This window comes from Ovis aries, chromosome 6, assembly GCF_016772045.2.
Source record: "Ovis aries strain OAR_USU_Benz2616 breed Rambouillet chromosome 6, ARS-UI_Ramb_v3.0, whole genome shotgun sequence".
NCBI classification, from domain to species: Eukaryota; Metazoa; Chordata; class Mammalia; order Artiodactyla; family Bovidae; genus Ovis; species Ovis aries.
In genome coordinates this window covers 19,858,233-19,886,135 of record NC_056059.1, presented here as the reverse complement: position 1 = coordinate 19,886,135, position 27,903 = coordinate 19,858,233, and the positions used below count along the sequence as shown (strand labels likewise).

The 27,903-nt window shown below is 35.9% G+C and overlaps 2 protein-coding genes across 3 annotated transcripts in view; one reads left to right on the top strand and one right to left on the bottom strand.

The window, feature by feature from the left end:
- Positions 1-13,858, top strand: part of ARHGEF38 (Rho guanine nucleotide exchange factor 38) — a 149,241-nt gene extending 135,383 nt beyond the window's left edge. Inside the window, exons 12-14 of the mRNA XM_004009653.6 lie at positions 631-829; positions 978-1,237; positions 11,136-13,858. Of these exons, the coding sequence (XP_004009702.2) occupies positions 631-829; positions 978-1,237; positions 11,136-11,321 (645 nt within the window). The 3' untranslated portion in view covers positions 11,322-13,858. The remainder of the gene's footprint in view (positions 1-630; positions 830-977; positions 1,238-11,135) is intronic.
- A 3,329-nt stretch (positions 13,859-17,187) lies between these two features.
- Positions 17,188-27,903, bottom strand: part of INTS12 (integrator complex subunit 12) — a 29,184-nt gene continuing 18,468 nt past the window's right edge. For both annotated transcript variants that reach the window (XM_012179569.3, XM_004009652.5), the window contains exons 6-7: positions 21,248-21,394; positions 17,188-17,875 (exon numbers count right to left, since the gene is read on the bottom strand). In XM_012179569.3, coding sequence (XP_012034959.1) covers positions 17,291-17,875; positions 21,248-21,394 — 732 coding nt within the window. In that variant the 3' untranslated portion in view covers positions 17,188-17,290. The remainder of the gene's footprint in view (positions 17,876-21,247; positions 21,395-27,903) is intronic.

Genomic DNA, 27,903 nt, shown 5'->3' with positions numbered 1-27,903 from the left:
TACAAGATGTATACAGAACAAGTGCCTAAATGTGCTTGACGCAGGTAGGCACTGTATAAATAGCTGGTAGGTGAATGAACAGAATTTTGTAGAGCAAAATCATTACAGTTTAAACCTTACATTTTTCTAGATAAGGAATCCTATTCTGCAGAGATGAAGTGGCTTTCCCAATGTCACTTAGTAGTAGAGCTGGGACAGGGGCCAAGCCTCTTGACTCCTGCCTAATTTACTAATATTATTTCCCAGAAAAATACATGCACATATTCATTTAATTAATTAAATATTATTTATCAAGTGCTTAATACATAAGTGCTTACAATATTGCAAAAAATTTAAAAATGTTCAACAACCAAGAAGGATTAGAACCTCTGCCTTTTTATTCTCAACTAAATTTTCTTTCCTCTCGACAACATTGCCCTCATGTGCTAACTAGAGAATTTTTCACTGCATAAGTCAGCTAAATACTTTCACAATAATAGCCTGATCTATGCCTCAACATTGAAATAATCCCAAATTAATGTATGGCTTCCATATTTAAAAAAACCTCCAGAGAATAAATACTTACCAGTATTTATTTGTGAGGATTTCATTATACATCTGTCTAAACGAAAATCTCTCCTAACTTTCCAGCCAGAAGTGCCACGCCAGACGGATACTCACCGCTCCAAACTTCTATCCACATACAGCACAGAGGAACTCTACCAAGCTAAGCGCAAGTGCAATGCTACACAAGAATATGACATCAATCTTCTGGAAGGGGAGTTGGTGGCTGTGGTGGAACAGAAAGATCCACTGGGGAGTACCAGCAGGTGGCTTGTTGACACAGGAAGTGAGTTTTTTGCATAAGATGCAAAGAACTTCCACCTCTCTACTACTTGAGATCTTCCCAGGGGCCTGCCTCTGTGTGCTTCTCCAAGTGCAACCGTTTGGAAAGAGTATATAAATAACCTTGTTTCTTCTTTTTATTTCCTCCCTAGTTATAAAAGGATATGTGTATTCCTCCTTCCTAAAACCCTACAATCCAGCAAGAGTGCAGAAGGTGGATGCTGAGAACAGGTTCTGCGACGATGATTTTGATAACATCAGCCTCTTTGTGTCTTCACGGCCAGCCAGGGACAGTGTCACAGGCACCCCAGAAGGTAGCATAAGTGGGAGCAGCTCATCTCTTAGTGGAACATGTGGGAAGTCTGAAATAAATGGTACTGATGTTGACAGTTTTCAAGAGGCAGATGAACAGGTAAGAATTTGAACCTTGGTGTAAAGATGCATGGCTGTTCAAATCATGAAACATGTTCTCTCTTACTGTGAGACTCTGGAAGTGTCAGCTTCCGTTTTGTGTACCTTTTTCAAGGGATTTAACTCTCTGAGCTTGTTTCCTCAAATGAGGAAAAGTGAAGTCACTCAGTCGTGTCCGACTCTTTGCAGCCCCATGGACTGTAGCCTACCAGGCTCCTTTGTCCATGGGATTTTCCAGGCAATAGTACTGGAGTGGATTGCCATTTCCTTCTCCAGGGGATCTTCCCAACCCAGGGATCGAACCTGGGTCTCCGTCATTGTAGACAGATGCTTTATCGAGGAAAAGAAGACAGTAATTCCCACTTGGCCAAGTTGATGTGAGGATTAGAGATAATGTGTAAGTGAGCTATGTATGAATCGGTTGTTTTTAGTCTCTAGCATAACACGACCACATAATGACATATACTATATACTGAAACTTTTAAAAGCTACGATTCCCCCATTTAACCAGTGCAAAAGTCTATTAGCATAATCCTTTCCCAAAATGGTAAGTTAACTACTATATAGGGTTCCTTTTGCTACCTCAGAAAGTTTCAATATATTTGTTAATCCCCAGTGGTGACCAGTTAACTGGTTCCTTTTTTTAAACTTGTTTTTTTTTCTTTAGTGGCTTTTTAATTAATATTACCTTCTTTTAAAAAAAAAAGGTTAATACATGTTATTTGTGAAAAGTTAAAATAGTAGAAAAATATATGTAAATTAAAAGTAAAGGTCTTTATTCTCTCCTCAGTCCTACTTTGCAGAGATAATATGCAGGTATATCTTTTCAAATACTGTATTTATATGAGTATATTTATACTTACATGAGTGGGAACATATATGTTGTACATAAGTTTTTTTCACTTAACAATACATCTTAGAGACAACCATACTCAAATATCTACCTTCTTCCTTAACAAATTCTTCATAGTACTTCATTATTCAGATATATCATAGTTTATGTAACTATTACCATAATAATAGACATTCAGAATATTTTGAGGTTTTTTAAAATTTCAAACAATATTTCAGGCAAGATGGTTATTCATCTATTTTTATACACTTAAATGAGTTTATCTCTAAGGCAAGTTCTTAAAAGTACTGGAGCATCAAAGGAGATATAAGTCTTGATACACAGTGCCATACTGCTCTTCAAAAATATTTTATCTGTTCAGTTTCTTTCAACAATACACGAATGCTGTCCAATTCATGTTCGAAACTTTAAAAATGGTTTTATTAAGCACTTACTTGCATATCATAAAATTTGTGCAATTTAAATATACAATTCACTGACTTTTAGTATATTAACAGTTACCTGAATCCAACTTTAGAACATTTGCTTTACCCTAAAAGATTCTTTGCCCTCATTTGTAGCCCTTCTTCTTTCCCACTTTTAGCCCCAAGAAATCTTTAATCTACTTTTTTCCTCCATAGATTTGCCTTTTTTATATTTTTTGTATTAATGAAATCACACAGTATGTGGTGTTTTACAGACAGCTTCTCTCACTTTGCATAATGTTTTTTGAGATTCACCCATGTTGTAGTACAGATATGTAGTTTGTTGCTTTTTATTGCCTAATAGTATTTTATTCTTCGAATATAGCTTATTTTGTTTATCCATTCACCAAATGATGGATATCTGGGATAGCTTCTATTATGAATAATCCTGCTATGAACATTTTTGTGCAAGTCTTTGTGTGAATTTCATTTTTCTTGAGTGGAATTGCTTATTGGTACCATTAAATCTTTAGAAAACTGCCAAGCTGTTTTTCAAAGTGATTGCACCATTTTATGTATCCAACAACAATCTATAAGGATTGTGAACTGCAGTTGCTTCATATTCTTGCCTTATTGCCTTTTTTTTTTTTTTATCACAGCCATCTTAATGGAAGTGAAGTGGTATCTCATTGTAGTTTTGATTTACATTTCCCTAATGACTAATGCTGTTGAATATCTTTCATGTTCTTATTGACCATTCCTGGTTTTTTGGTTTTTTTTTTTTTTTGATGAAATGTCTTTTTGGGTATTTGCCCATTTAAAAAATTGGGTTCACTTCTGTTCTTATTATCCAGTTTTAAGAATTCTTTATTTATTCTGGATACAGTTCTTTATCAGATATGTAATTTGCAAGTATTTTCTCCCAGCCATGGCTGATTCTAAGCTCATCTCTACATTCCTGTGTGTTTTTACCACTTTCCTGTCTTGAAGTTTCAGAACCCTTTTTTCACTTATTCACTCTCTTAGCTTATTCAGAGTTTTAATAAGACTATATAATGTTACAATACCAACTGATTAATGAATTTTTAATTTAAGTGAAATCCATATACTTGATTAAATGTCCTGGCTGACTTTGCCTTACCTCAATAACCTGGAAGGACAGACATTGGCGGATGAAATTTGTGAAGACACCCTAAAGCTGGTTTGATGTTGAGTTCCTAGTTTTTACTTGGCTTTACAGGAACTTTTAGATTAAGTGCCTCATTTAGGCTCAGCATGGATTTTGTAGTTTAAAACTGCATCTAGCGCCTACTAGCTGCTGCTACTGCAGAGTAATTAATTGCTTTGAGTAATCCTGTCAATATGCATCATGGGAATTAGGTCCATTAGAAGTTTCCATTACTGAGGGGAAAAATAAGAATTTTCTTTTGCTCAAAACAAAGTATATTAATGATATCTTTCCAAACTGCCGTTTGTTCTCCTTTTCCTCTGAGTTTCAAACCAATTCCAAATAGACTATGGTGTCATGGATATAAATACAAATATTATTACTGGTACAACTGAACTAGAAAAGGCAGCTTGGATCTGTGAACACATAGGATCCCCTATACCCTTCCTTTGACTTGAAATAACCCAACTCAAATTTCAGATTTCTTCCATTAAATAATAATGACATGGTCTGTATTAGTTTTCTGTGCTGCATAACAAATTATCACAAACTAAGTAGCTTAAAACCACATAAATTTATTATCTCATCATTTTCTTGGTCAGAAGTCCAGACCACAGCTTAGCTGGGTGCTTTGCTTGGAATCTCATAGTGCTGCAGTCTAGACATTTGCTTGGCTGTGCTTCTTTCCAAAATTCAAGGTTCTCTTCCAAGCTCGTGATGATGGCAGAATTTAGTTCCTTGTTCCAGTAAGACCAAGGCTTCCATTTTCTTGCTGGCACAATCTTTGGTACTTCTCAAAGAAGACCACATTTAATAATGGCTGAAATCCAGTTTTAGAGGGAAGTAATGTCTGAGAATCAGTGCTCTTTTCTTTTTCCATGTGAACAATACTGAGAACATAATTTTTGACTTCTAAAAAGTTGGTTGTTTTGTAATAATTCTAGATTCACTATCTGATCCCCTCTCTTAACGTTTTTCAACTGCTTATAATAATGCTATATGTCTAGCATGTAATCATTTAAAAAGTACTTCAAAAGTTAGCAGGCTGTAACATAATGTATCTAGTCATTAAAATGATGCTTTAGAGAGCTATTTATTGACATGAAAAGATTTTTAAATATATTTTGAAGTGAAAAACAGGTTGCAAAAATTATGTGTACTATAATTACATACTTAATACCACTTTAGGTAGGTAGGTAGAAAGAAACAAAGAGGACAAGGAAGAAAGGATAAAAGAACAAGGTATTCATAGAAATTGGGTAAATTTTTCTGTGCTTACCTTTATTTGAAACTTTTTTCTTTTATAAAAATTACTTGCATGATAACAATTCATATTTGTTAACTAAAGAGCATGAAGGCTTGCTTTTGTGGATGAGAGAGAATGAGCATTTTTCACACAATATGACTATCTTGGCTTCCTGTGCTAATATGATATAATATTGTAAATGCTCATTTTGCAGATTTTTAGTTTTGGAAAGGAAGATTAAAATATGATTTTAGTTGTTGCCAATTAGAGAGCTGGGATGAAATCAGTAAAATGAGATTCAGTGAAGATAGGTAATGTGGCTCACTAAAGGAGGAATAATTAAATGCACAATTATAGAATAAGGAAATGCTGAATTGGCAGTGGCACCACAAGGAAGGAGCTGGTGGTTGTAAACAGTAACCAATAAACTGGGTATGAGTCAATAATACAATAATACAGGGTGTTATTAAAAAAGGAAATGTTGTGGAGAACTGGATTGTAGTCACAGAATATTGTACATAAAATGAACCAGAGCTTTATATATTGCAAAGAAGTAATTAATAAAATATATTTTATTGAATGCCAAGGAAAGGATCAGATGCTTATGACTTAAATTTCCAAAACTGCAATAAATGTGTCTGGATCAAAACATAGTAACATTGAAAGTTGAATGATATGGCTTGGAACAATGAAAACATTTTTTAAAAAGAGAGAAAACCTTTAGCTTTTAAATCCATAACAAACTGAAAATTTCTAACTTGTAGTCTAATGTTATCAACTACTGTCTCTTTAAAAGCAGATTTACTTCCATTTTGAATATTTATCTTATATTAAATGGAGGTACAAACATATCTAAAAATTGAAAAATTATCATCCTAAGGTAACTTTGGACTATGATCATCTAAAGTATTCAAAGTATATAATTTTGTAATTTAACTTTACAATTTTATGAGTGTTTATATTGAATGTTTAAAATATAAGCTTTGCTAGGTAGATTTCATATTCTCCTTGAGAGTATATGTCCCAAATTGAAAGACCACCACAAATATTTAGGAATCATATTAGTAGGTAACCTGACTTGATAAAAAATCTATAGCTGCACTGATAAAGTATGTATATTATGTATGCATGCTAAGTTGCTTCAGTCGTGTCCGACTCTGTGTGACTCTATGGACTACAGCCTGCCAGGCTCCTCTGTCCATAGGATTCTCCAGGCAAAGATACTGGAGTGAGTTACCATGCCGTCCTCCAGGGGATCTTCCCAACCCAGGGGTCGAACTCGTGTCTCATATCTACCTGCATTGGCAGACAGGTTCTTAACCACTAGCGCAACCTAGGAAGCCCCATAATATGTATAAAAATTGCAAAAGATGACTAGCAACTACTAATGTGGGCTCTTAAAGATTATTTCAGAAGCTGTATTATAATAGATCATATTCCTGAAAGCTTTTGCAAACCATATCTTCCACTCTGTTCTTATGTATATATTCAATGCCTTTACTTTCTAAACAACAAAAACAGCAGCAGCAGTATATTAGAGATTCCAGCCCCTTTCTACAAAAATACACTCTGCACATCCTTGTTAGAACAAGTTTGGTTCCTAAAGTACCATGAGAAATGAATGAAGCACACGATTTGGAGTTGGAAGGTACAGTCCAAGTAATACCAACTAGCTCTATGATTAGGACCATGTTGCTTCTCCAAGTTTCATCTCACAGGGTTGTTAAGGATATAGCACATTTGACATGTAAACTGTTGTGAGAGCTATAAAAGGTGGTCATTATTGCTACCATCTCTCACCTGAGATGGGAATACCAAACCACCCTACCTGCCTCCTGAGAAATCTGTATGCAGGTCAAGAAGCAACACAACTGGACATGGAACAATAGACTGGTTCCAAATAGGGAAAGGAGTACGTCAAGGCTGTATATTGTCACCCTGCTTATTTAACTTATATGCAGAGTACATCATGTGAAATGCTGGGCTGGATGAAGCATAAGTTCGAATCAAGATTGCCAGGAGAAATATCAATAACCTCAGATATGCAGATGATACCACCCTTAGGGCAGAAAGTGAAGAACTAAAGAGCCTGTTGGTGAAAGTGAAAGAGGAGAGTGAAAAAGTTGGCTTCAACCTCAACATTCAGAAAAGTAAATCATGGCATCCAGTCCCATCACTTCATGGCAAATAGATGGGGAAACAAAGGAAACATTGAGAGACTTTTTGAGCTCCAAAATCACTGCAGATGGTGATTGCAGCCATGAAATTAAAAGTTGCTTGCTCCTTGGAAGAAAAGCTATGGCCAACCTAGACAGCATATTAAAAAGCAGAGACATTACTTTACCTGAGAGTTGGACTATAAAGAAAGCTGAGCACTGAAGAATTGATGCTTTTGAACTGTGGTGTTGGAGAAGACTCTTGAGAGTCCCTTGGACTGCAAGGAGTGCCAACCAGTCAACTCTTAAGGAAATTAGTCCTAAATATTCATAGGAAGGACTGATGCTGAAGGTGAAACTCCAGTACTTTGGCCACCTGATGTGAAGAACCGACTCCTTGGAAAAGACCCTGATGCTGGGAAAGATTGAAGGAGGGAGGAGAAGGGGATGACAGAAGATGAGATGGTTGGATGGCATCACTGACGCGATGGGCTTGAGTTTGATTAGGTTCGGGAGTTGGTGATGGACAGTGAAGCCTGGTATGCTGCAGTCGATGGGGTCACAAAGAGTTGGACATAACTGAGTGACTGAACTGAAATGACTGTTACCATTCCATTGCTCAAGAATCTATGGCATTTCCCTTTTGGTTTTCTCTTTACAAGCAGAGACATTATTTTGCCGACCAAGGTCCATCTAGTCAAGGCTATGGCTTTTCCTGTGGTCATGTATGGATGTGAAAGTTGGACTGTGAAGAAGGCTGAGCGCCGAAGAATTGATGCTTTTGAACTGTGGTGTTGGAGAAGACTCTTGAGAGTCCCTTGGACTGCAAGGAGATCCAACCAGTCCATTCTGAAGGAGATCAGCCCTGGAATTTCTTTGGAAGGAATGATGCTAAAGCTGAAACTCCAGTACTTTGGCCACTTTATGCAAAGAGTTGACTCATTGGAAAAGACTCTGATGCTGGGAGGGATTGGGGGTAAGAGGAAAAGGGGACGACAGAGGATGAGATGGCTGGATGGCATCACGGACTTGATGGATGTGAGTCTGAGTGAACTGGGGGAGTTGGTGATGGACAGGGAGGCCTGGCGTGCTGCGATTCATGGGGTCGCAGATTTGGACAAGACTGAGCGACTGAACTGAATTGAACTGAACTTACTTCTTTAAATTGCAAAATGATACATACCCACCAATCTGTCTTGTATGTATCTTGTATGACTCAAGATATCTTGTGTGTTCTTGTATGACATCCAAGCCTTTCAGCCTTACTTTCAAAACAAACCAACATATATTTGAATTCCTACTATATATCATTGATGTGGTCAATGGAGAAAAGTTAAAATGTGGCTCCTCTCCGTGAGGTGCTCATGCTAGAGCTATTGAAATGATACATGTCAGTGGTGTCAGAATACCATCAAAAGCTATATAGTTCAAGTTCTAAAGAACAGCTTATGCTGTATCTGTACCACTGACCCTTGAAGAACTCTGGGGTGAGGGAGCTGACCCCTGGGCAGCTGAAAATCCACAAAAAATTTTGATTCACTCCTAATTGTCTACTTTGACTAGAAGCCTTAAGGATGATACAAACACTTGATTAACATACATTTTATGTTTATGTATTTTATATATAGACATACAATAAAGCTGAAAAAATGTTATTAAGAAAATCATAAGGAAAAGAATACATTTAAAATACTTTACTGTATTTACTGATATGTAAGTTTATGTCATTTGTTTACCAAATGAATCACTTCTTAATACATCAACATTATATAATATAAAGCAAATGTAGTTTTACTTGCATTACTAATGCTAGACATCAGAAATGAAAAAATTATATAAAAAAGAAAATCATATTTATTTACAGGTATAACAATTTATGCATTGAAAACAAAGCAGCACTCAGATTGTTTTATGGTAGCCTAATATAATCAGTATGATTGCTTCACAGTAGCCTAACCTCAGAGAAGGCAATGGCACCCCACTCCAGTACTCTTGCCTGGAAAATCCCATGGACAGAGGAGCCTGGTAGGCTGCGGTCCATGGGGTCGCAAAGAGTCGGACACGACTGAGTGACTTCCCTTTCACTTTTCACTTTCATGCATTGGAGAAGGAAATGGCAGCCCACTCCAGTGTTCTTGCCTGGAGAATCCCAGGGACGGCGGAGCCTGGTGGGCTGCTGTCTATGGGGTCGCACAGAGTTGGATACGACTGAAGCGACTTAGCAGCAGCAGCAGCAGCAGCAGCAGTCTAACATTCACTAATGACTAAATCATAAAATTTTTTTGGCATATAGTATTACAGTCATAGTCATAGTATTGGGTGGGCCAAAAAGTTTGTTTGGTTTTTTCTGAAAAATCCAAAAAAACCCAAACAAATTTTTTGGCCCACCAGTACAAACTGGAAATGTTACACTTTTTAAAAAAAATCACTTACCTGTGATGACAGGCTGATATGCAGTCTCTTCAGTTATGAGAGGCATACTGAATGGTAATATAGTTCTTTGAAAGCAAAGTTATAAAACAGTAAGAAAACTAACATTATTAATTTTTGTTAAATATCACTCGTCTTATGCTTTAGTAATTTAGTATTTTATGCATTCATGACATTTTTAATTTTTTCAATATTTCTTAACTATGTGGTTCATCTGTGAGTTTTTTCAAATAGTCACAAATCTCCCCATTTTGTTACAATATATTTACTGAAAAAAAGTGTGTAAGTGGATCCACTCAGTTGGGTATTGCCCAAGGATCAACTGTAGTCCCCGCTCCACAACCCAGCCTCCTGCTCAATGGATTTATCTTATTTCTCATTTCCTTTTTATCCTGACCCTCAGTTTTGAGAAAGCAAATCTGCCTGCCTTTCCCATGTACTGTTTCCGTGTATTCATCTCTGTACCTTTGAACAGGAACTATCTACCCTCTTTATTAACTTTGTGTCCTATAAAAGGTTACTTCTTCTAAAACCAGCTCATAAATTAGCTTATATATATTTATATGCACACACACACACATATATATACACACACATATGTGTGTGTGTGTGTATTTATCACCTGCATTTGCATGGTGTTTTTTTTTTGTTTTGCTTTGTTGTTTTTGCATGTACCCCCATTTTTTTCTGGCATTTTTTTCCCCTAGTGGGGTTATAAGTGCTCTGATGATATAATATCTGGCAACTAATAGATACATAGTAAATTTTAATTAAATAAGTGAATGAATAAATATTGTTAGCTGACTGCTTAATTTTATAACACAACTAAACATTTTTATTAATAGTCTTAGTGGAAGAGGGACTAAACACTTATTTAGAGGCTTCTTATGCATCTAATAATTATCAAGTTTTCTTTTAAGATTAAATAAAAATTCTGGTCAATTTAAAATATAAATTTAATACACTGTCATTATAAAAGTTTATAAAATAAAACAAAAACAAACAAAAAATTTAGTAATACTTCTAAATCTTGGAAATCTTTATTATGTTTGTGTAAAATTTTAGGTTCTACTTCTAATAATTATACTATTCAAAGAAAACCATCTAACAGTATTAGACTTATATAGTACATCTGGTTTCTTTTTGACTGAGTATTTTATCATAAACATTTTCCTGTGTTGTCTCAGAAAACAGTATTTTTATGACCACAAATTTCCTTAGTGTAAGCATCTAGAATTTAACTGTTTACTGAACCTTTAATGTTATTCCACCTCCTTCCCACTTTTCACCTTGTAAGTGGGTATTACATTAACATTATTATGCAATAATCTCTTCCAGTGTTTCGATTTCTGTAGAAGAGACTCTTTGAGCTATTACTGAATCAAAAAAAGCTAACATTAAAAAGATTTAGTAAAAAGTGCCAAATTGCCTTCAAGAATGAATAATTTAGACTCCTTCCAACAGAACAATAAGAATGGAAATTTAATTGTTTTCATCTTGGACCATACTTTGGCAAAATAAATCCAACAAAGGAGTTGGGAAAATGTAACTTTAGGAAAATTCCAAATCTTGGAAATCTTTATTATGTTTGTCTAAATTTTTAGGTTCTGCTTCTAATAATATCATTTGCTTCTTTGTCTAGATTTTCTATGCAGTTCATGCCTTTCAAGCACGGAGTGACCATGAACTTAGCCTTCAGGAATACCAAAGAGTCCATATACTTAGATTTTGTGACCTAAGTGGTAATAAAGAGTGGTGGTTAGCTGAAGTTCAAGGACAGAAAGGCTATGTTCCAGCTAACTACCTTGGGAAGATGACTTATGCTTAAGAAAATAAGCCTTTGACTTTCATTTTCTGGCAAGTTGTTTGTTGATTGACTACCTCATAAAACTGCCATTACAAAATGTTGGCCTAGAAATCAAGAAACCTCCAAACTATTAATATAAGAACTGACACCATTTCAGATTTTAAGGAAGACTGTGCTTCCAAACAAGATTATTTCAAAATGTACTATAAGGAATGCATGTTGAAGGAAACACTAAACACACAGGACGGCAAAACACAGCCAAAGCTCCAACTATCAACTCCTTAAAAGTGATCTTTGAAAGGGTAAATGTATTCTTTATCATCATGAAAGGCTGGATCTAAGGATAAAGGTTTTTCAATTTACTGTATTTTTCTGTATTATGTATTTTGCCTTAAATGTTTTTGTTTTTGTATTTTTCTCTTTTGAACATGCATGCATGTATATACCTACACACATATACCATAACATTACAGGGTTTACACACATATATATGTACTATGTGGTACAGATTATACATATATATGCATGAACCAGAGAGTGTACTAAAAAGACATAAGAACAGAAATCAATTACTTAATTAACAGTCAACTAGAAGCCTGATGTGGACTCTCTTTAATGGAAGTTTTGAATTTAAAAAAACCCTGAATAACATAATGATAATATCTAACATTTACTGAATGCATATCAAATGCCAGACATTATTATAAATGCTTTATATGTGATAAATTATTTGATACTCAAAACATTATGAGGAAACTATAGCCTAAATAGATGAAGTAATTTATTTAGTCCAAGTTACATTGCTAGTAAGTGGTAGGGCTGAAATTCAAACCTAGATCTAGTTATAGAGGTCCATACCCCTAAACATTACGTGGTATATATTTACTATCAGCAAAGAACATAGTGGTAAAAATAATCAACACTGATGAGGACCATTTTCCTCTAGGTCCATATTTAAGTATTGAGAAATTTTTCAAAATCAAGGGCTATTGGAACTTCCATGATTAGCTTAGAGAATAGGAAGTACCTACGTTTATTATTTTTATTTTTTGCTTAAACATTGTTGAAAGTGAAATTGTTTAAAAACTATCCTACATGATCACTAATGATACTTTAATGAGAAAAAATTTTTGGATCACTCAATCATATAGATGATGAATGAGGAATGTGTGTTCCATGTTCTGAGCCAAGATGTAAATATTTTTAGTTGCTGATTTGTACTTAGACAAGGCAGGCATTGAGGATAGCACTTGCTGTAACACAATGTCCTGGGACACTGAACTTTCATTTAGGAATAGCTCAGAACTGTCCTCTAAGATTTCAGGCATATTTTGTCCCAAGACATTTTGTTGAACTAAAGATGTTTCTTTGGAATAGAAAAAAAGATTAAATTTGACTAAGTGGTTTCTTTTAAAAACCAAACTAAGGTAGATTTTCATTGTCCACATAAAATTTGTTAATATATTAAATTTTACAATTTTAAAGTTAAAATTACTCTCAAAGATTTGATCTCAATAATACATATTGTTACATCTATTACTGAGGAATACAAAAAAATGAAGAATGCCATTTTTCAGAGAGCTGTTGACTTTTAACACACACAGGACATGTACATCCATAGAAATTCATGAGAAGACATTACATGACAGAAAAATTTATATTTTATGATAGTTTCTAAAATTCTTAAACAAGGTTTATCAGGTTCTATTTATAAGTTGTTTCTGCAAAAAACTTTGTTTGTTTTGAGTTGGGTACCAAAAGATTGGATGTATAGCAACTTTTTGTCTTCTAAAGGGTCCTTTGTATTCAGTAGTGAAATGTCTCCAGTTTGCTTAGGGTAAAGCAAAAGGAAATCCAAACTTGTAACTTGTGGCAACCATGAATATACCCACAACTAGTGGGGAATTTTTATAAAATTTAAATTAGCTGTGACCTAAATACTCCTCCCTGACATGAAGAATTATATAAATAACACATATCTGGGTTTATGGCTGAAATAAGTGACTAGAAGTTCTCTCTACCTGTGTAGTCCTAAGACTGATGCTTCCTATCTGACCTTAGAAGAAACCACACCACTGAAATCACAGCTGCAGTTAGTAACTGAGCAAGACTTATAGTGAAGCCACCTTCTGCAGGCCCCCCACTATTGTGGCAAATATGCATTACTATCAAGCAATGTTGTTGGTATTTTAAAGATATGACCTACATTTCATATGCTATTTAGGCTTTTAAAAAAATTATACAATATATACATTTTAAAAGTATATTATTTAAAATCAAGTAGTTGTAATTTTGAAGTCAGGCATTATTGTGTTGGGTCTAAGGGAAATAAAATCCCATATATGTATAAGTCTTCAATAAGTTTAAAAAGACAGACCTGTTGGTGACATCACTGCATTTAAGGAAAGGAATGCTAATGTAATTCTATTCTGTCTTTAAAATTAAATGTTATTATATAGTAGATAATTCTCTGAAATAGGTATTTTTTACTAAGAATGAAGGGGAAATTTTTGTGGCTGTTTCTCTTTATTAAACAAATAAACAGGTATATGTATACACTTTATTTAGTATTTATTTTTAAATACAGATGCCTTAAGCTATATACATAATAAAGTTTAGAAATTATTTTTTAAACTCTAGTAATAAAGAGTCGGACATGACTGAGCGACTTCACCTCACCTCACCTCAATACAAAGTTACCATGGGTGCTTAAATCATGTGAAAGAGTCACAAAGCCACTATGTGAACTTTTCTTATATTTTAGAAAAATATCTGGTCTTAGTATTTATTAATAAAACATTTCTATGAAGGAATAACTGTGCAGAAGAAATGTAATGCACATTGTTAGTCATATAAATGCAGCATTGCATGAACAGTTTTAAGTATTGGTATATTCCATATCTTCCCTAAAATATAACCTGGACTTTTAGAAATAAATGGCTATTAAGTGCCTGTCACTATTTGTGATGACTATTTAGATGATTTACAAACATTTAGTAACATGGAATTAAACACTTCATTTTCCATCAACTTCTTTGACTTTTGTTAATTGTAAAACCCTCTCAAAGTTACTATAAATAGAGGAAATCTTTATATCCTAAGATGGCAAAACCACTTTATTCAGATCCTATTTGTCAAAACTATATGGCTTTTTAAGGTACTCAGTACATGGTTCAATACTTGAATACACTGAGAAACCTCACAACATTTAAGCTAAATTAAGACATGTACATTTACATTATAGTGATGAGGAAGAAATTCAATTTCACTGACCGGAAGGACACCAGATTTTATATGCTTTATAGAGATATCCTACTATTCACAGAATGCTACTAATTTTAAAGTCTAGTTTTTTCAATTACCTCTCATATATATACTAAATAGTATATATATAAAGTTAGTCATTAAATTCTCTGTGACCTACAAAATCATTCCAATATAAGACTATTTACTCCAGGAATTCAAGCTGCATCTGTGAGCCAATAACTGTGCTCACAATATTACACTCTAGATACAGACAAAACTTGCTTTAATCTCTCAGGAAGATAAGTCACATTTTTAGTATATGCCAGAACAAGATGTTCTTGTTCAAAAATCTTGTGAATGTATTCTTAGTAAATTAAATACAGCTTCTCTTGAAGAAATAATATTACAGCATGTAAACATATGGCTTTCTCTACTTCCTTATAATTTTTATAATTATTGTGCCAGATGTATTTCTGTAAAATGATGTATTTCCTATACAACCTATGGTCACCATAGTTTATAATCTGTTACTAATAAACAGTACTACCACATCCTTGTTAAGAGTCAGAATCACCTAACCTTTGAATATTAGAGGCCTTCCATTTTATCTCATTCTCTACCATTTATGTTTTATAGAGGAGGAAGCTAAGATCACATAGCTAACACATGGAGAGAATGGGATTCAAAAACAGGTCTTCTGACTTTAAGCCAGTGTCCTTTTAGAGTTTTAAGTCACTAAAATCTCTGATTAAATCTTAACAGAAAAGCACAATATGCAAAACAGAAAAGTGATACTGGCTAAATTTCTGCTAAAACGGGATTTGAACTTACAATCCTAAAAGCTTGCTTTTTGGCTCACCTACATATCTGTCTATTCTTTCACTGAGCTAAGAGCTGCAGTGGGAACACCATGATGTGCAAGACACACAAAATCCCTGCCCGCACACAACTTAATATTCTGTGGCAAAAACAAATGACACATAACAAAATAAAACAAAGGATAAATACTCTTAATATAAAGCTGGCTACATTCATCACATGCTCAGTTATAAAGTTCACTTAATGATATGGAAAAATCAAGGTCTAAGAGCTACTTGGGGTAAACTCTAATGCCAAATATACCTCTATGAAATACCAAACTTAGTTATACACTACTAGATGTATGTATCCTACACACGTCAAGATTCTAAATATATATTTATACACACATACAATCTATAAAAGAACCATGCTCAGTAAGTTAAATTACTTCCTAAACAAGTTTTCCAAAGTCCTGTCTGAAATACTATAGAAAGTAAAATGCTTTTTTTCTTTTTTTTTTTTTTAAATGCTTTTTTTCAACTCTGTCCAGCAGATGTTTTTGACTATGATTGGATAAAATTTTGTAATCACTGGTAATATTACCAATGTGCAACTGTTTGCATTACTGCTTTAATTTCTTGTAGGTACTGAGGTTATATTAGCTATTACAGTTGTTGAACTGAGCTTGTATCCTATCATTTTATCCAGTTTAGTCCAAGATGACCCTGAACTATATAAACAAATGATGATGAATATACATATATTTTTTGGTCTTTGACACTAAAGGGGACTTGGAGTTGATGCCAAATTGATATTTAATCAACAGAACACTGAGTTTCTCAAAACAAAGACATATGCAGGCAGATTTTAAGCATGTAAAGAGATGTTTACTGTACTTTGTAAGTAAGAATTATTTCAAATTTGAGTTGTAACTTACCATGAATTCAGTGCTGCTATTTAACAAAGCAGTTTAAAACGTCTTTCCTTAAAAAAGGCCAAGCTTACTTAAAAATGTTTTAACTTCACAGAAAGCATTTACCAATATATTTTAGAACAATAATGTGAGGAAAATATAGGAATTATGGGCAAGAGTTTGAGTTCAGAAGTTTATAGTTTTAGTAGCATACCTCAAAGCTGAAGAAACAGGCTGCTCAAGTTTAGTGAATGTAGGAATTTGCTGGATGTCTAGTTTCTGAATGAAATGAGGTATTCATGAAGTATAGAATGACTGCTACATTTTGCTGTGAACAATGAACTATTTCTCTGATCCAGAAAGCCTTATGTCTTCTGTTAGAATAAGGTAACAACTGAAATCCCTCACAATTTCTGAGAGAAAAGTGAGAAAAGCATTGCACTGAAAGGGCATGGGGTTCACCATCGATTGGAAGAGATAAATGCCTAAGTAATTGATATGAGGTGATAAGATAAAAGCATAACACAAGAACATGAAAAATTACTTTTGAAAAGAAGAAGTTGAAATATTTGGGGGGAGAAGGAGAATCAATTGAAATGAGCCTGGGACTGACACTGAACATTCAGACTATGGTGGGCGAGGAGTGGGAAACTTTATTATCGGGCCATCCTTGTCTTCTTGTAAGGCACCTATTCAGCAAGATCAGTTATTGGGACGTTGTTAGAAGATGCTTTTTTTTTTTTTTAAAATCTGCAGATGCACCAGTCTTCTGGGATTTCAGAAGTTTTTATTAAGAATTAGTCATTCTAATCAGTTTTCACACACTATGAAAACTGTCAAAATAAAGATGTTAAAACAGATTTAAGATAAACATTTCTAAGTTTCACTAAATACTATTTAGCATTTTAAGGTAAGAAATAGTAGAAATTTCATTATGAAGATTTTTATTAAATTATAGTATATTACAGATTATATCGTCATAAGATTTTAATCTTTAGGGTAGTATGATATAAAAACCTACTTGGCCACATTACTTCTTGAGTTTCTTTTGGGCAGCCTTCTTCTTGACCATTTGTAATCGCTTCATGGCATTGAGTTGTGATTCTTGTGAAGTTGGACCTTTAAGGGATGCCGATGGAGAGGTGCTCGATTCAGAAGTGGTTTTGTTAGTGGTACTTCCACTAGGCCCTGATGTGCCACTATTTCCATTCCCACTGAGTTGGCTGCTGCTTCCTGGAACCAAACTACTTGGACTGGGAAGACCTACTTTGCTAACATTGTCACAACTAACTGAGCGACTAAGGCCAGTTTTGCCTAGAGTGAGAGGTGGAGGTGGTTTCAATGGTACAGTGGGTGAAGTGCTGTTATTGGAACCTATTTTGGAACCTATTCCCCCTTTGGATGTTGTTGCCAGACCAGTCAAACCCACGGGCTTCTGGTTAGCAGAAGAGGTAGCAGGTTTCCCGCTATTGTTTTGGGCTGCTGAACTCAATTTTGCTGTTGATGGACCAGCAGAAGTGGTTTTCGCTGCAAAAGCTGCCCATCCAATTAGGCCACTAGTTGCTGAAGAGGAAACATTGGTGCTAGAAGAATTTCCTGAAACAACCGTGGATGCCTAAAAAATATAAGATAAATATTAGAGGAAAGTATAATTAATACCTAATATTCTTAAATACAAAAGAAGATTAATGGTTAAGACTTTTTATAAAACTAATGATCTTGGAAATTTAAATCATCAAAATTAAGTTCTGATAAACTGATATGACAAAGCACATAGAAGAAAACCTATCCATAGCTAACGGTGCTACCATTTCCAAAGCAGGAGTTATGGTATGTCATATTCTTATTCTAATCATTTCAGAAAAAAATTTCCTTTTTGAGGACTGCTTCTAGATTCAGCCACAAGCCACATCAGAAAATCAGATTTAATGCTTTAAGTTGTTTTTCATGCAAAAAGGTTATTATTTAGCTGTAAAACTTCTAATTCTTTAGACCTACTCCAAATGACTTGTGGATCAATTCAAAAACAGAATCCACTCTTAATGGACAAAAATTCTTATGCCCAGGATACTTAGATGTCTGAGATGAGATTCTGAACCTATTTAAAAGAAAAATTCCCCCTAAATTTTGAGCAAATACTTGCATATATACAAGTATACTGCATTAACTACATGAAATTGTACAACGGGTGATATACTAAAAACATTTCATAACTTTATTTTCCCAATTTGTCCATGTTTCCACTGAAACTATCACAAAGAGGTCCCTGTTTCAATATAAAGGATTTTTTATAAACTGCCTCAATAAGCCGTATAGTGACATTTTGGGTATGCCTGACTCATTCCCAGATTTATTCCTTAAAGGTGTAACACATATTACATTTCTCTAAGTAACTTCCTTGGACAGTCAAAAGCTAACAGAGTACCAATGTCACTACATAAATACTGTTCTTTTTCATACAAAACAATATTTTTCACATTAACATTTAGGGGAAAATGCACTTTGTTCAAATTGATTGTGAAATGAATTTTTCTATCTTATTTTCATGGGTCACGAAAGTGTTAAATATGTAAAAGATAAAAATCTTACAAATAGTATCTTACTTAATATGCTAGTTATCATGCTTAGAATACACCCAATTATATTTTAGAACTGAACTCCGAATGAATTGATAAAAACGTTTTTAATTCTTACAAAGTAGTCTTCAATGTTGTCTGCACGAAACATTATAAACCAATGAGAAGAATACTGAAAATAGAGTGCTCTGAGGTCTTTAGAAGAGGAAGGTCCAGATTATTTTTCACATACTGTGAAAAGTGATAGGATTTTTTACAGTTACATCATATAATGACTATCTCATAAGGTTATGCAAAGAAGATAAACTTTACATAAACTGCAAATTCCTAGAGAAATGCATATATTTAATGAGAAAAATTTAGTCAAGGTAGCAAAGGACACAGGTATAGTAAACTTAATTTTCAATTATAAAAGATGTTATTTTTTCCTTTTCTTTCTAATAAATATAAAACTGCCTGCCATTTGACTAAATGATCTTTCAACAAACTTTACAAAAGAAAACCCATCTGAAGTAATCAAAAAGACCCAAAACTTATGAAGTACAAAGCAAGTTCCGTGTATATGACATTTTATTTTAATGGTTTGCTGTTACTGGTATTGCTTTTCAATTTATTGAATTTCATACTAAACATTTATTCTATTTTATCATAAAAATATCAAACCTCTTAATCAGAACAAACATGACAGCCAAAGCCTTAATTTATTTGCTGCAAAATAATTTCATATTGAGTTTCCTAAAAATAAGCCTTGGTAGTAATAGGTTGGAGAAGGCGATGGTACCCCACTCCAGTACTCTTGCCTGGAAAATCCCATGGATAGAGGAGCCTGGTAGGCTGTAGTCCATGGGGTCGCAAAGAGTTGGACACGACTGAGCGACTTCACTTTCACTTTTCACTTTCATGCATTGGACAAGGAAATGGCAACCCACTCCAGTGTTCTTGCCTGGAGAATCCCAGGGACAGGGGAGCCTGGTGGGCTGCCGTCTATGGGGTCGCACAGAGTTGGACACGACGAAAGCAACTTAGCAGCAGCAGTAATAGGTTAGTATAAAAATCTATCTGAAAATAATTTAAGTATAGAATATAGCAACTCTAATTATTTTCAATAAATCATTCTTACTTCTACTCTAGCTCACCAAGTCTCTATGTGACAATAAGGGCTATCCCTTGGATATCAACTCTTCCTTGGTGGTGGTGAAGTTGCTCAGTCGTGTCCGACTCTTTGCAACCCCGTGGACTGTAGCCTACCAGGCTCCTCCATCCATGGAATTTTCTAGGCAAGAGAACTGGAGTAGGTTGCCATTTCCTTCTCCAGAGGATCTTCCCTACCCAGGGATTGAACCCAGGTCTCCCACATTGCAGGCAGACGCTTTACCCTCTGAGCTACCAGCTAAATTAAATTAAAAATGATCTGCAAATAAAATTATCAGTACCTTTCTCAAGAGTACTTTATATTTATATTGATCTTCACTACCTATAGCCAATTGAACAAGGCAGTATCTTTAGAATTTTCTGGGAGTAACCTTTGAGAATCTGGAGCTAACATTTTTTTCTTCCATCTTTAGTATTCTGCTTAAAATTAGAATGTGTAACTCAATAAAAGCATTCCTTTTGTTATAAAATTAGATTAGAAAATATTGTATCCTATGATATCAAAATGCCAGGATAATAATAATAATGTAGCACGATGTCAAGGAGGAAGACCAAGGAATGAGAATGGTGATACTCTCGCTAGATAATCCAGCCCCTTAGTATAAGAGAGTGCCACTTCATGGGAAAATTCACGATAATAGAAAAATATGAGAGAGCAAGAAAACTTCAATAGCCAATGAGTAGGGGGAAGAAAGCTCCCAAGTGATGGGAGGAGCAAAACTACTGCTACTGAGGATGAAGGCATTTAGAATTGAAACCAAATTCCTGACTGCAGAAGATTGGCTGACTACATAGGAATGATAAAGAAGGTTATCTCAGAATGCTCACAAATAGTTCCTAACCACGGTAAAAAGAGAAACAGCAGAGTTCAAGATAATTGCATAAATGTTCTCTTTCCACTTAATGTAAACAGTTTGTTGTTGTTTAGTCATTAAGTCATGTCCAACTCCCTTGTGACCCCATGGCCACAGCCTGCAAGGCTCCTCTGTCCATGGGATTTCCCAGGTAAGAATACTGGACTGGGCTGCCATTTCTTCAGGGGATCTTCCAGACCCAGGGATGGAACACATGTCTCTTCACTGGCAGGCGGATTCTTTACCGCTGAGCGACCAGGGAAGCCAGCGTCAATAGTAATACAGTCTTAATTTCCAACATATGGCCATTTGGTCTACAAAGTTCCTGATTAATTTTTTCAAGTAACTATTACTAAGTCAACTAAATTTAAATCCAATCTTAGATAAAAATAGAATGTACTATACCTTGACTTCTGATCTCTTAAACGCTAGAAAAGTTGTCTCTGGTTTGAGTTTAGTTTCTGGTTTCTTAACCAACGGATCTTTAACAGCTGGAGCTACAGAAACAACTGTGGGGGCTGGTTTCTGTGGTGGTTTCTGAGTTTTCTGAGCCTGCAAAAATCAGTGTTAACATTACATTAGCTACAAAATCTTAGTTAAATGTACAAAAAGACAATAAAACCTACCACAGGACTCCTCAATGAACTGTAATACAGATAAACATTTAACATTAAAAAATATAACATTGTGATGACATGGAAAATATAAACTCTTGGACAAATTATTTTATCATATCAATTAATGACTTTATAGATTTTATTAGTTTCTAAGCAGTAAAGATAATGTGAGTTTTAAAAATCATGCAGGGGGGAGGGAAAGATGGCGGAGGAATAGGACGGGAAGATCACTTTCTCCCTCACAAATTCCTCAAAAGAACATTTCAATGCCGAGCAAACTCCACAAAACAACTTCTGTAGGCTGGCAGAGGACATCAGGCAACCAGAAAAGCAGACCATTGTCTTTAAAAACAGGTAGGAAAAAATATAAAAGACGAGAAAGGAGACAAAGGAGGTGGGGAGGGAGCTCCGTCCAGGGAAGGGAATTTGAAGAAGAGAGGTTTCCAAACACCAGGAAACACTCTCCCTGCCGAGTCTGTGGCGAGCCTTGGAAACACAGAGGGCAACATAACAGGAAGGAAAAATAGATAAATAATTAAAACCAAGAGATTACAAGCCCACCAGTAACTCCCCCAGTGGAAAAGCAGCACAGACGCCTGCATCCGCCACTGGGAAATGGGGGCAGGGCAGGGACACTCGGGAGGCGCGGGCTGCAGTGCTTTGTAAGAATCGGGCAGGAACACCCCACGGGCAACCACAACGATCTAACTTGGGCTAGCAAACCAGACTGTGGGATAGCTACCACGCGAAAAGCTTGAACATAAGACACCACCAGGACCGAGCACAGAACAAAGGACGGAACGGAAAAAGCCGGCTGCAGACCATCCCCCGCCGGGGACAGGCAGCCAGAGCCGTAAGGACTGGAAAGGGGCAATTGCAGACCCGGAGAGACTTTACGTACCTAACTGCAAGCAGGCTCCTTTGCTAAGACTTCTGGGGGTGCTGGACAGTCACAATCTGCCTCACGGGGTGCGCCAGCAGTCCACCCAGAAAGCTGAGCAGCAGCGGCAGAAAAGGTGACAAGCCGCGGCGATCGTGCTCGCCAAACTCCTGAGCTACTCAGACCTGGGAAGGGCACAAAGCGCAGTCCCAGCCGCATTTGTGCCTCTGAGGGCTGCCTGAGCGCCGAACCTGAGCGGCTTGGACCGGGGAAGTGCACGCAGCCTAGGGCCGGCCCCAGACGGTTCCCAGCTGAGCATCGTAGAGCCGGAGCGGTTTGTGCGCCACGAGAAGGGACAGGTCAAGCGGGGCTGAGACACTGTGTGCACACGACAGTGCTATTTGTTTGCAGCATCCCCCCTCCCCACAGCGCGACTGAACTAGTGAGCCTAAAAAACCAGCAAACAGAAGAAGTTAAACAGAGGGAACCGCCTTGGAAGTGAGCCAACACGGCCCATAACATCAGAGAAGAGCCAGAAATATTTTTAATATTTTTAAAATCATTCCTTTTTTTTTTGCTTTTTTCTTTTTTTTTCCTAGCTTTTTTTAAATTGTTAAGTCCTCTATTTCTCCTCTAATTTTTATTTCTATAACCTAGTATTACTATTTTTTAAAAAAAAGACTTTTTTTTTTTTAAAGGCAAACACCATATATACTCTTTGGATGGTTGTTGGTGTTTTGTTTTGGTTTTTTTTTGTTTGTTTGTTTGTTTTTTAATAATTCTTTTTTTTTTTCTTTCTTCCTTTTTCCTTCTGCTTTTCTTTAATATTGTATCTTTGAAAATCCAACCTCTACTCCAGATTTTTAATCTTTGCTCTTAGGTTTTTGTTGTCAATTTTGTACATTTAAAAACCCAAACTTCACTGCCCAAGTTTACCTGAGAGCGAGATTACTGCCTTGACCACTCTCTCCTCCTCTGGCCTCTCCTTTTTCTCCACCAGGTGGCCTCTGTCTCTTTTCCCCCCATCTCTTCTCTATCCAACTCTGTGAATCTCTGTGTGTTCCAGACAGTGGAGAACACCTAAGGAACTGGTTACTGGCAGGATTTGTCTCTCTCCTACTCATTCCTCTCTCTTATCCTCCTGGTCACCTCTGTCTACTTCCTCCCTCTCCTCTTCCCCGTATAACTCTGTAAATACCTCTGAGCGGTTCAGACTATAGAGCGCACATAAGGAAGTGACTACTGGCTAGCTTGCTCTCTCCTCTCTTGATCTCACCGCATCTCATTCCAGTTACCTCTAACTACCCCCTCCATCTTCTCTTCTCCTTGTAACTCAGTGAACCTCTCTGAGTGTCCCTCAATGTGGAGAAACTTGTCATCTTTAACCTAGATGTTTTATCATTGGTGCTGTATAGATGGAGAAGTCTAGAGGCTACTGTAAAAATAAAACTGAAAACCAGAAGCAGGAAGCTTAAATCCGAAGCCTGAAAACATTAGAGAACTCTTGAATTCAGGGAACATTAAGCAATAGGAGCTCATCAAATGCCTTCATACCTACACCGAAACCAAGCTCCACCCAAGGGCCAACAAGTTCCAAAACAAGACATACCACACAAATTCTCCAGCAACACAGGAACACTCCCCTGAGCCTCAATATACAGGCAGCTCAAAATTATCCCCAAACCTTTGATGTCTCATAACCCATTACGGGTCACTCCACTGCACTCCAGAGAGAAGAAACCCAGCTCCACCCACCAAAACTCCAACACAAGCCTCCCTAACCAGGAAACCTTGACAAGCCACTGATAGAACCCCACCCAAAGTGAGGAAGCTCCATAATAAAGAGAACTCCACAAATTACCAGAATATAAAAAGGCCACCCCAAACGCAGCAATATAACCAAGATGAAGAGACAGAGGAATACTCAGCAGGTAAAGGAACAGGAGAGTTGCCCACCAAACCAAACCAAAGAGGAAGAAGTAGGGAATCTACCGGAGAAGGAATTCCGAATATTGACAGTGAAAATGATCCAAAATCTTGAAATCAAAATGGAAACACAGATAAATAGCCTAGAGACAAGGATTGAGAAGATGCAAGAAAGGTTTAACAAGGACCTAGAAGAAATAAAAAAGAGTCAAAATATAATGAATAACGCAATAAATGAGATCAGAAACACTCTGGAGGCAACAAATAGTAGAATAACGGAGGCAGAGGATAGGATTAGTGAAATAGAAGATAGAATGGTAGAAATAAATGAATCAGAGAGGAAACAAGAAAAACGAATTAAAAGAAACGAGGACAATCTCAGAGACCTCCAGGACAATATGAAACGCTCCAACATTCGAATTATAGGAGTCCCAGAAGAAGAAGACAGAAAGAAAGATCATGAGAAAATCCTTGAGGAGATAATAGCTGAAAACTTCCCTAAAATGGGGAAGGAAATAATCACCCAAGTCCAAGAAACACAGAGAGTTCCAAATAGGATAAACCCAAGGCGAAACACCCCAAGACACATATTAATCAAATTAACAAAGATCAAACACAAAGAACAAATATTAAAAGCAGCAAGGGAAAAACAACAAATAACACACAAGGGGATTCCCATAAGGATAACAGCTGATCTTTCAATAGAAACTCTTCAGGCCAGGAGGGAATGGCAAGACATACTTAAAGTGATGAAAGACAATAACCTACAGCCCAGATTACTGTACCCAGCAAGGATCTCATTCAAATACGAAGGAGAAATCAAAAGCTTTACAGACAAGCAAAAGCTGAAAGAATTCAGCACCACAAAACCAGCTCTCCAACAAATTCTAAAGGATATCCTCTAGACAGGAAACACGAAAGGGTGTATAAACCCGAACCCAAAACAATAAAGTAAATGGTAACGGGATCATACTTATCAATAATTACCTTAAACGTAAATGGGTTGAACGCCCCAACCAAAAGACAGACTGGCCGAATGGATACAAAAACAAGACCCCTCTATATGCTGCTTACAAGAGACCACCTCAAAACAAGGGACACATACAGACTGAAAGTGAAGGGCTGGAAAAGATATACCACGCAAATAGAGACCAAAAGAAAGCAGGAGTGGCAATACTCATATCCGATAAAACAGACTTTAAAACAAAGGTTGTGAAAAGAGACAAAGAAGGCCACTACATAATGATCAAAGGAACAATCCAAGAAGAAGATATAACAATTATAAATATATATGCACCCAATATAGGAGCACCGCAATATGTAAGACAAATGCTAACAAGTATGAAAGGGGAAATCAACAATAACACAATAATAGTGGGAGACTTTAATACCCCACTCACACCTATGGACAGATCAGCTAAACAGAAAATTAACAAAGAAACGCAAACTTTAGATCAGTTAGACCTAATTGATATCTATAGGACATTTCACCCCAAAACAATGAATTTCACCTTTTTTCAAGTGCTCATGGAACCTTCTCCAAGATAGATCACATCCTGGGCCATAAATCTAAACTTGATAAATTCAAAAAATTGAAATCATTCCAAGCATCTTTTCTGACCATAATGCATTAAGATTAGATCTCAATTACAGGAGAAAAACTATTAAAAATTCCAACATATGGAGGATGAACAACACACTTCTGAATAACCAACAAATCACAGAAGAAATAAAAAAAGAAATCAAAATATGCATAGAAACGAATGAAAATGAAAACACAACAACCCAAAACCTGTGGGACACTATAAAAGCAGTGCTAAGAGGAAAGTTCATAGCAATACAGGCATACCTCAAGAAACAAGAAAAAAGTCAAATAAATAACCTAACTCTACAACTAAAGCAACTAGAAAAGGAAGAGTTGGAGAACCCCAGAGTTAGTAGAAGGAAAGAAATCTTAAAAATTAGGGCAGAAATAAATGCAAAAGAAACAAAAGAGACCATAGCAAAAATCAACAAAGCCAAAAGCTGGTTCTTTGAAAGGATAAATAAAATTGACAAACCATTAGCCAGACTCATCAAGAAGCAAAGAGAGAAAAATCAAATCAATAAAATTAGAAATGAAAAGGGAGAGATCACAACAGACAACACAGAAATACAAAGGATCATAAGAGACTACTATCAGCAGTTGTATGCCAATAAAATGGACAACGTGGAAGAAATGGACAAATTCTTAGAAAAGTACAATTTTCCAAAACTGAACCAGGAAGAAACAGAAAATCTTAACAGACCCATCACAAGCATGGAAATTGAAACTGTAATCAGAAATCTTCCAGCAAACAAAAGCCCAGGTCCAGACGGCTTCACAGCTGAATTCTACCAAAAATTTCGAAAAGAGCTAACACCTATCCTCCTCAAACTCTTCCAGAAAATTGCAGAGGAAGGGAAACTTCCAAACTCATTCTATGAGGCCACCATCACCCTAATATCAAAACCTGACAAAGATGTCACAAAAAAAGAAAACTACAGGCCAATATCACTGATGAACATAGATGCAAAAATCCTTAACAAAATTCTAGCAATCAGAATCCAACAACACATTAAAAAGATCATACACCATGACCAAGTGGGCTTTATCCCAGGGATGCAAGGATTCTTCAATATCCGCAAATCAATCAATGTAATTCACCACATTAACAAATTGAAAAATAAAAACCATATGATTATCTCAATAGATGCAGAGAAGGCCTTTGACAAAATTCAACATCCATTTATGATAAAAACTCTCCAGAAAGCAGGAATAGAAGGAACATACCTCAACATAATAAAAGCTATCTATGACAAACCCACAGCAAACATTATCCTCAATGGTGAAAAATTGAAAGCATTTCCCCTAAAGTCAGGAACAAGACAAGGGTGTCCACTTTCACCGCTACTATTCAACATAGTTCTGGAAGTTTTGGCCACAGCAATCAGAGCAGAAAAAGAAATAAAAGGAATCCAAATTGGAAAAGAAGAAGGAAAACTCTCACTGTTTGCAGATGACATGATCCTCTACATGGAAAACCCTAAAGATTCCACCAGAAAATTACTAGAGCTAATCAATGAATATAGTAAAGTTGCAGGATATAAAATCAACACACAGAAATCCCTTGCATTCCTATACACGAATAATGAGAAAGTAGAAAAAGAAATTAAGGAAACAATTCCATTCACCATTGCAACGAAAAGAATAAAATACTTAGGAATATATCTACCTAAAGAAACTAAAGACCTATATATAGAAAACTATAAAACACTGATGAAAGAAATCAAATAGGACACTAATCGATGGAGAAATATACCATGTTCATGGATCGGAAGAATCAATATAGTGAAAATGAGTATACTACCCAAAGCAATTTACAAATTCAATGCAATCCCTATCAAGCTATCAGCCACATTTTTCACAGAACTAAAACAAATAATTTCAAGATTTGTATGGAAATACAAAAAACCTTGAATAGCCAAAGCAATCTTGAGAAAGAAGAATGGAACTGGAAGAATCAACTTGCCTGACTTCAGGCTCTACTACAAAGCCACAGTCATCAAGACAGTATGGTACTGGCACAAAGACAGACATATAGATCAATGGAACAAAA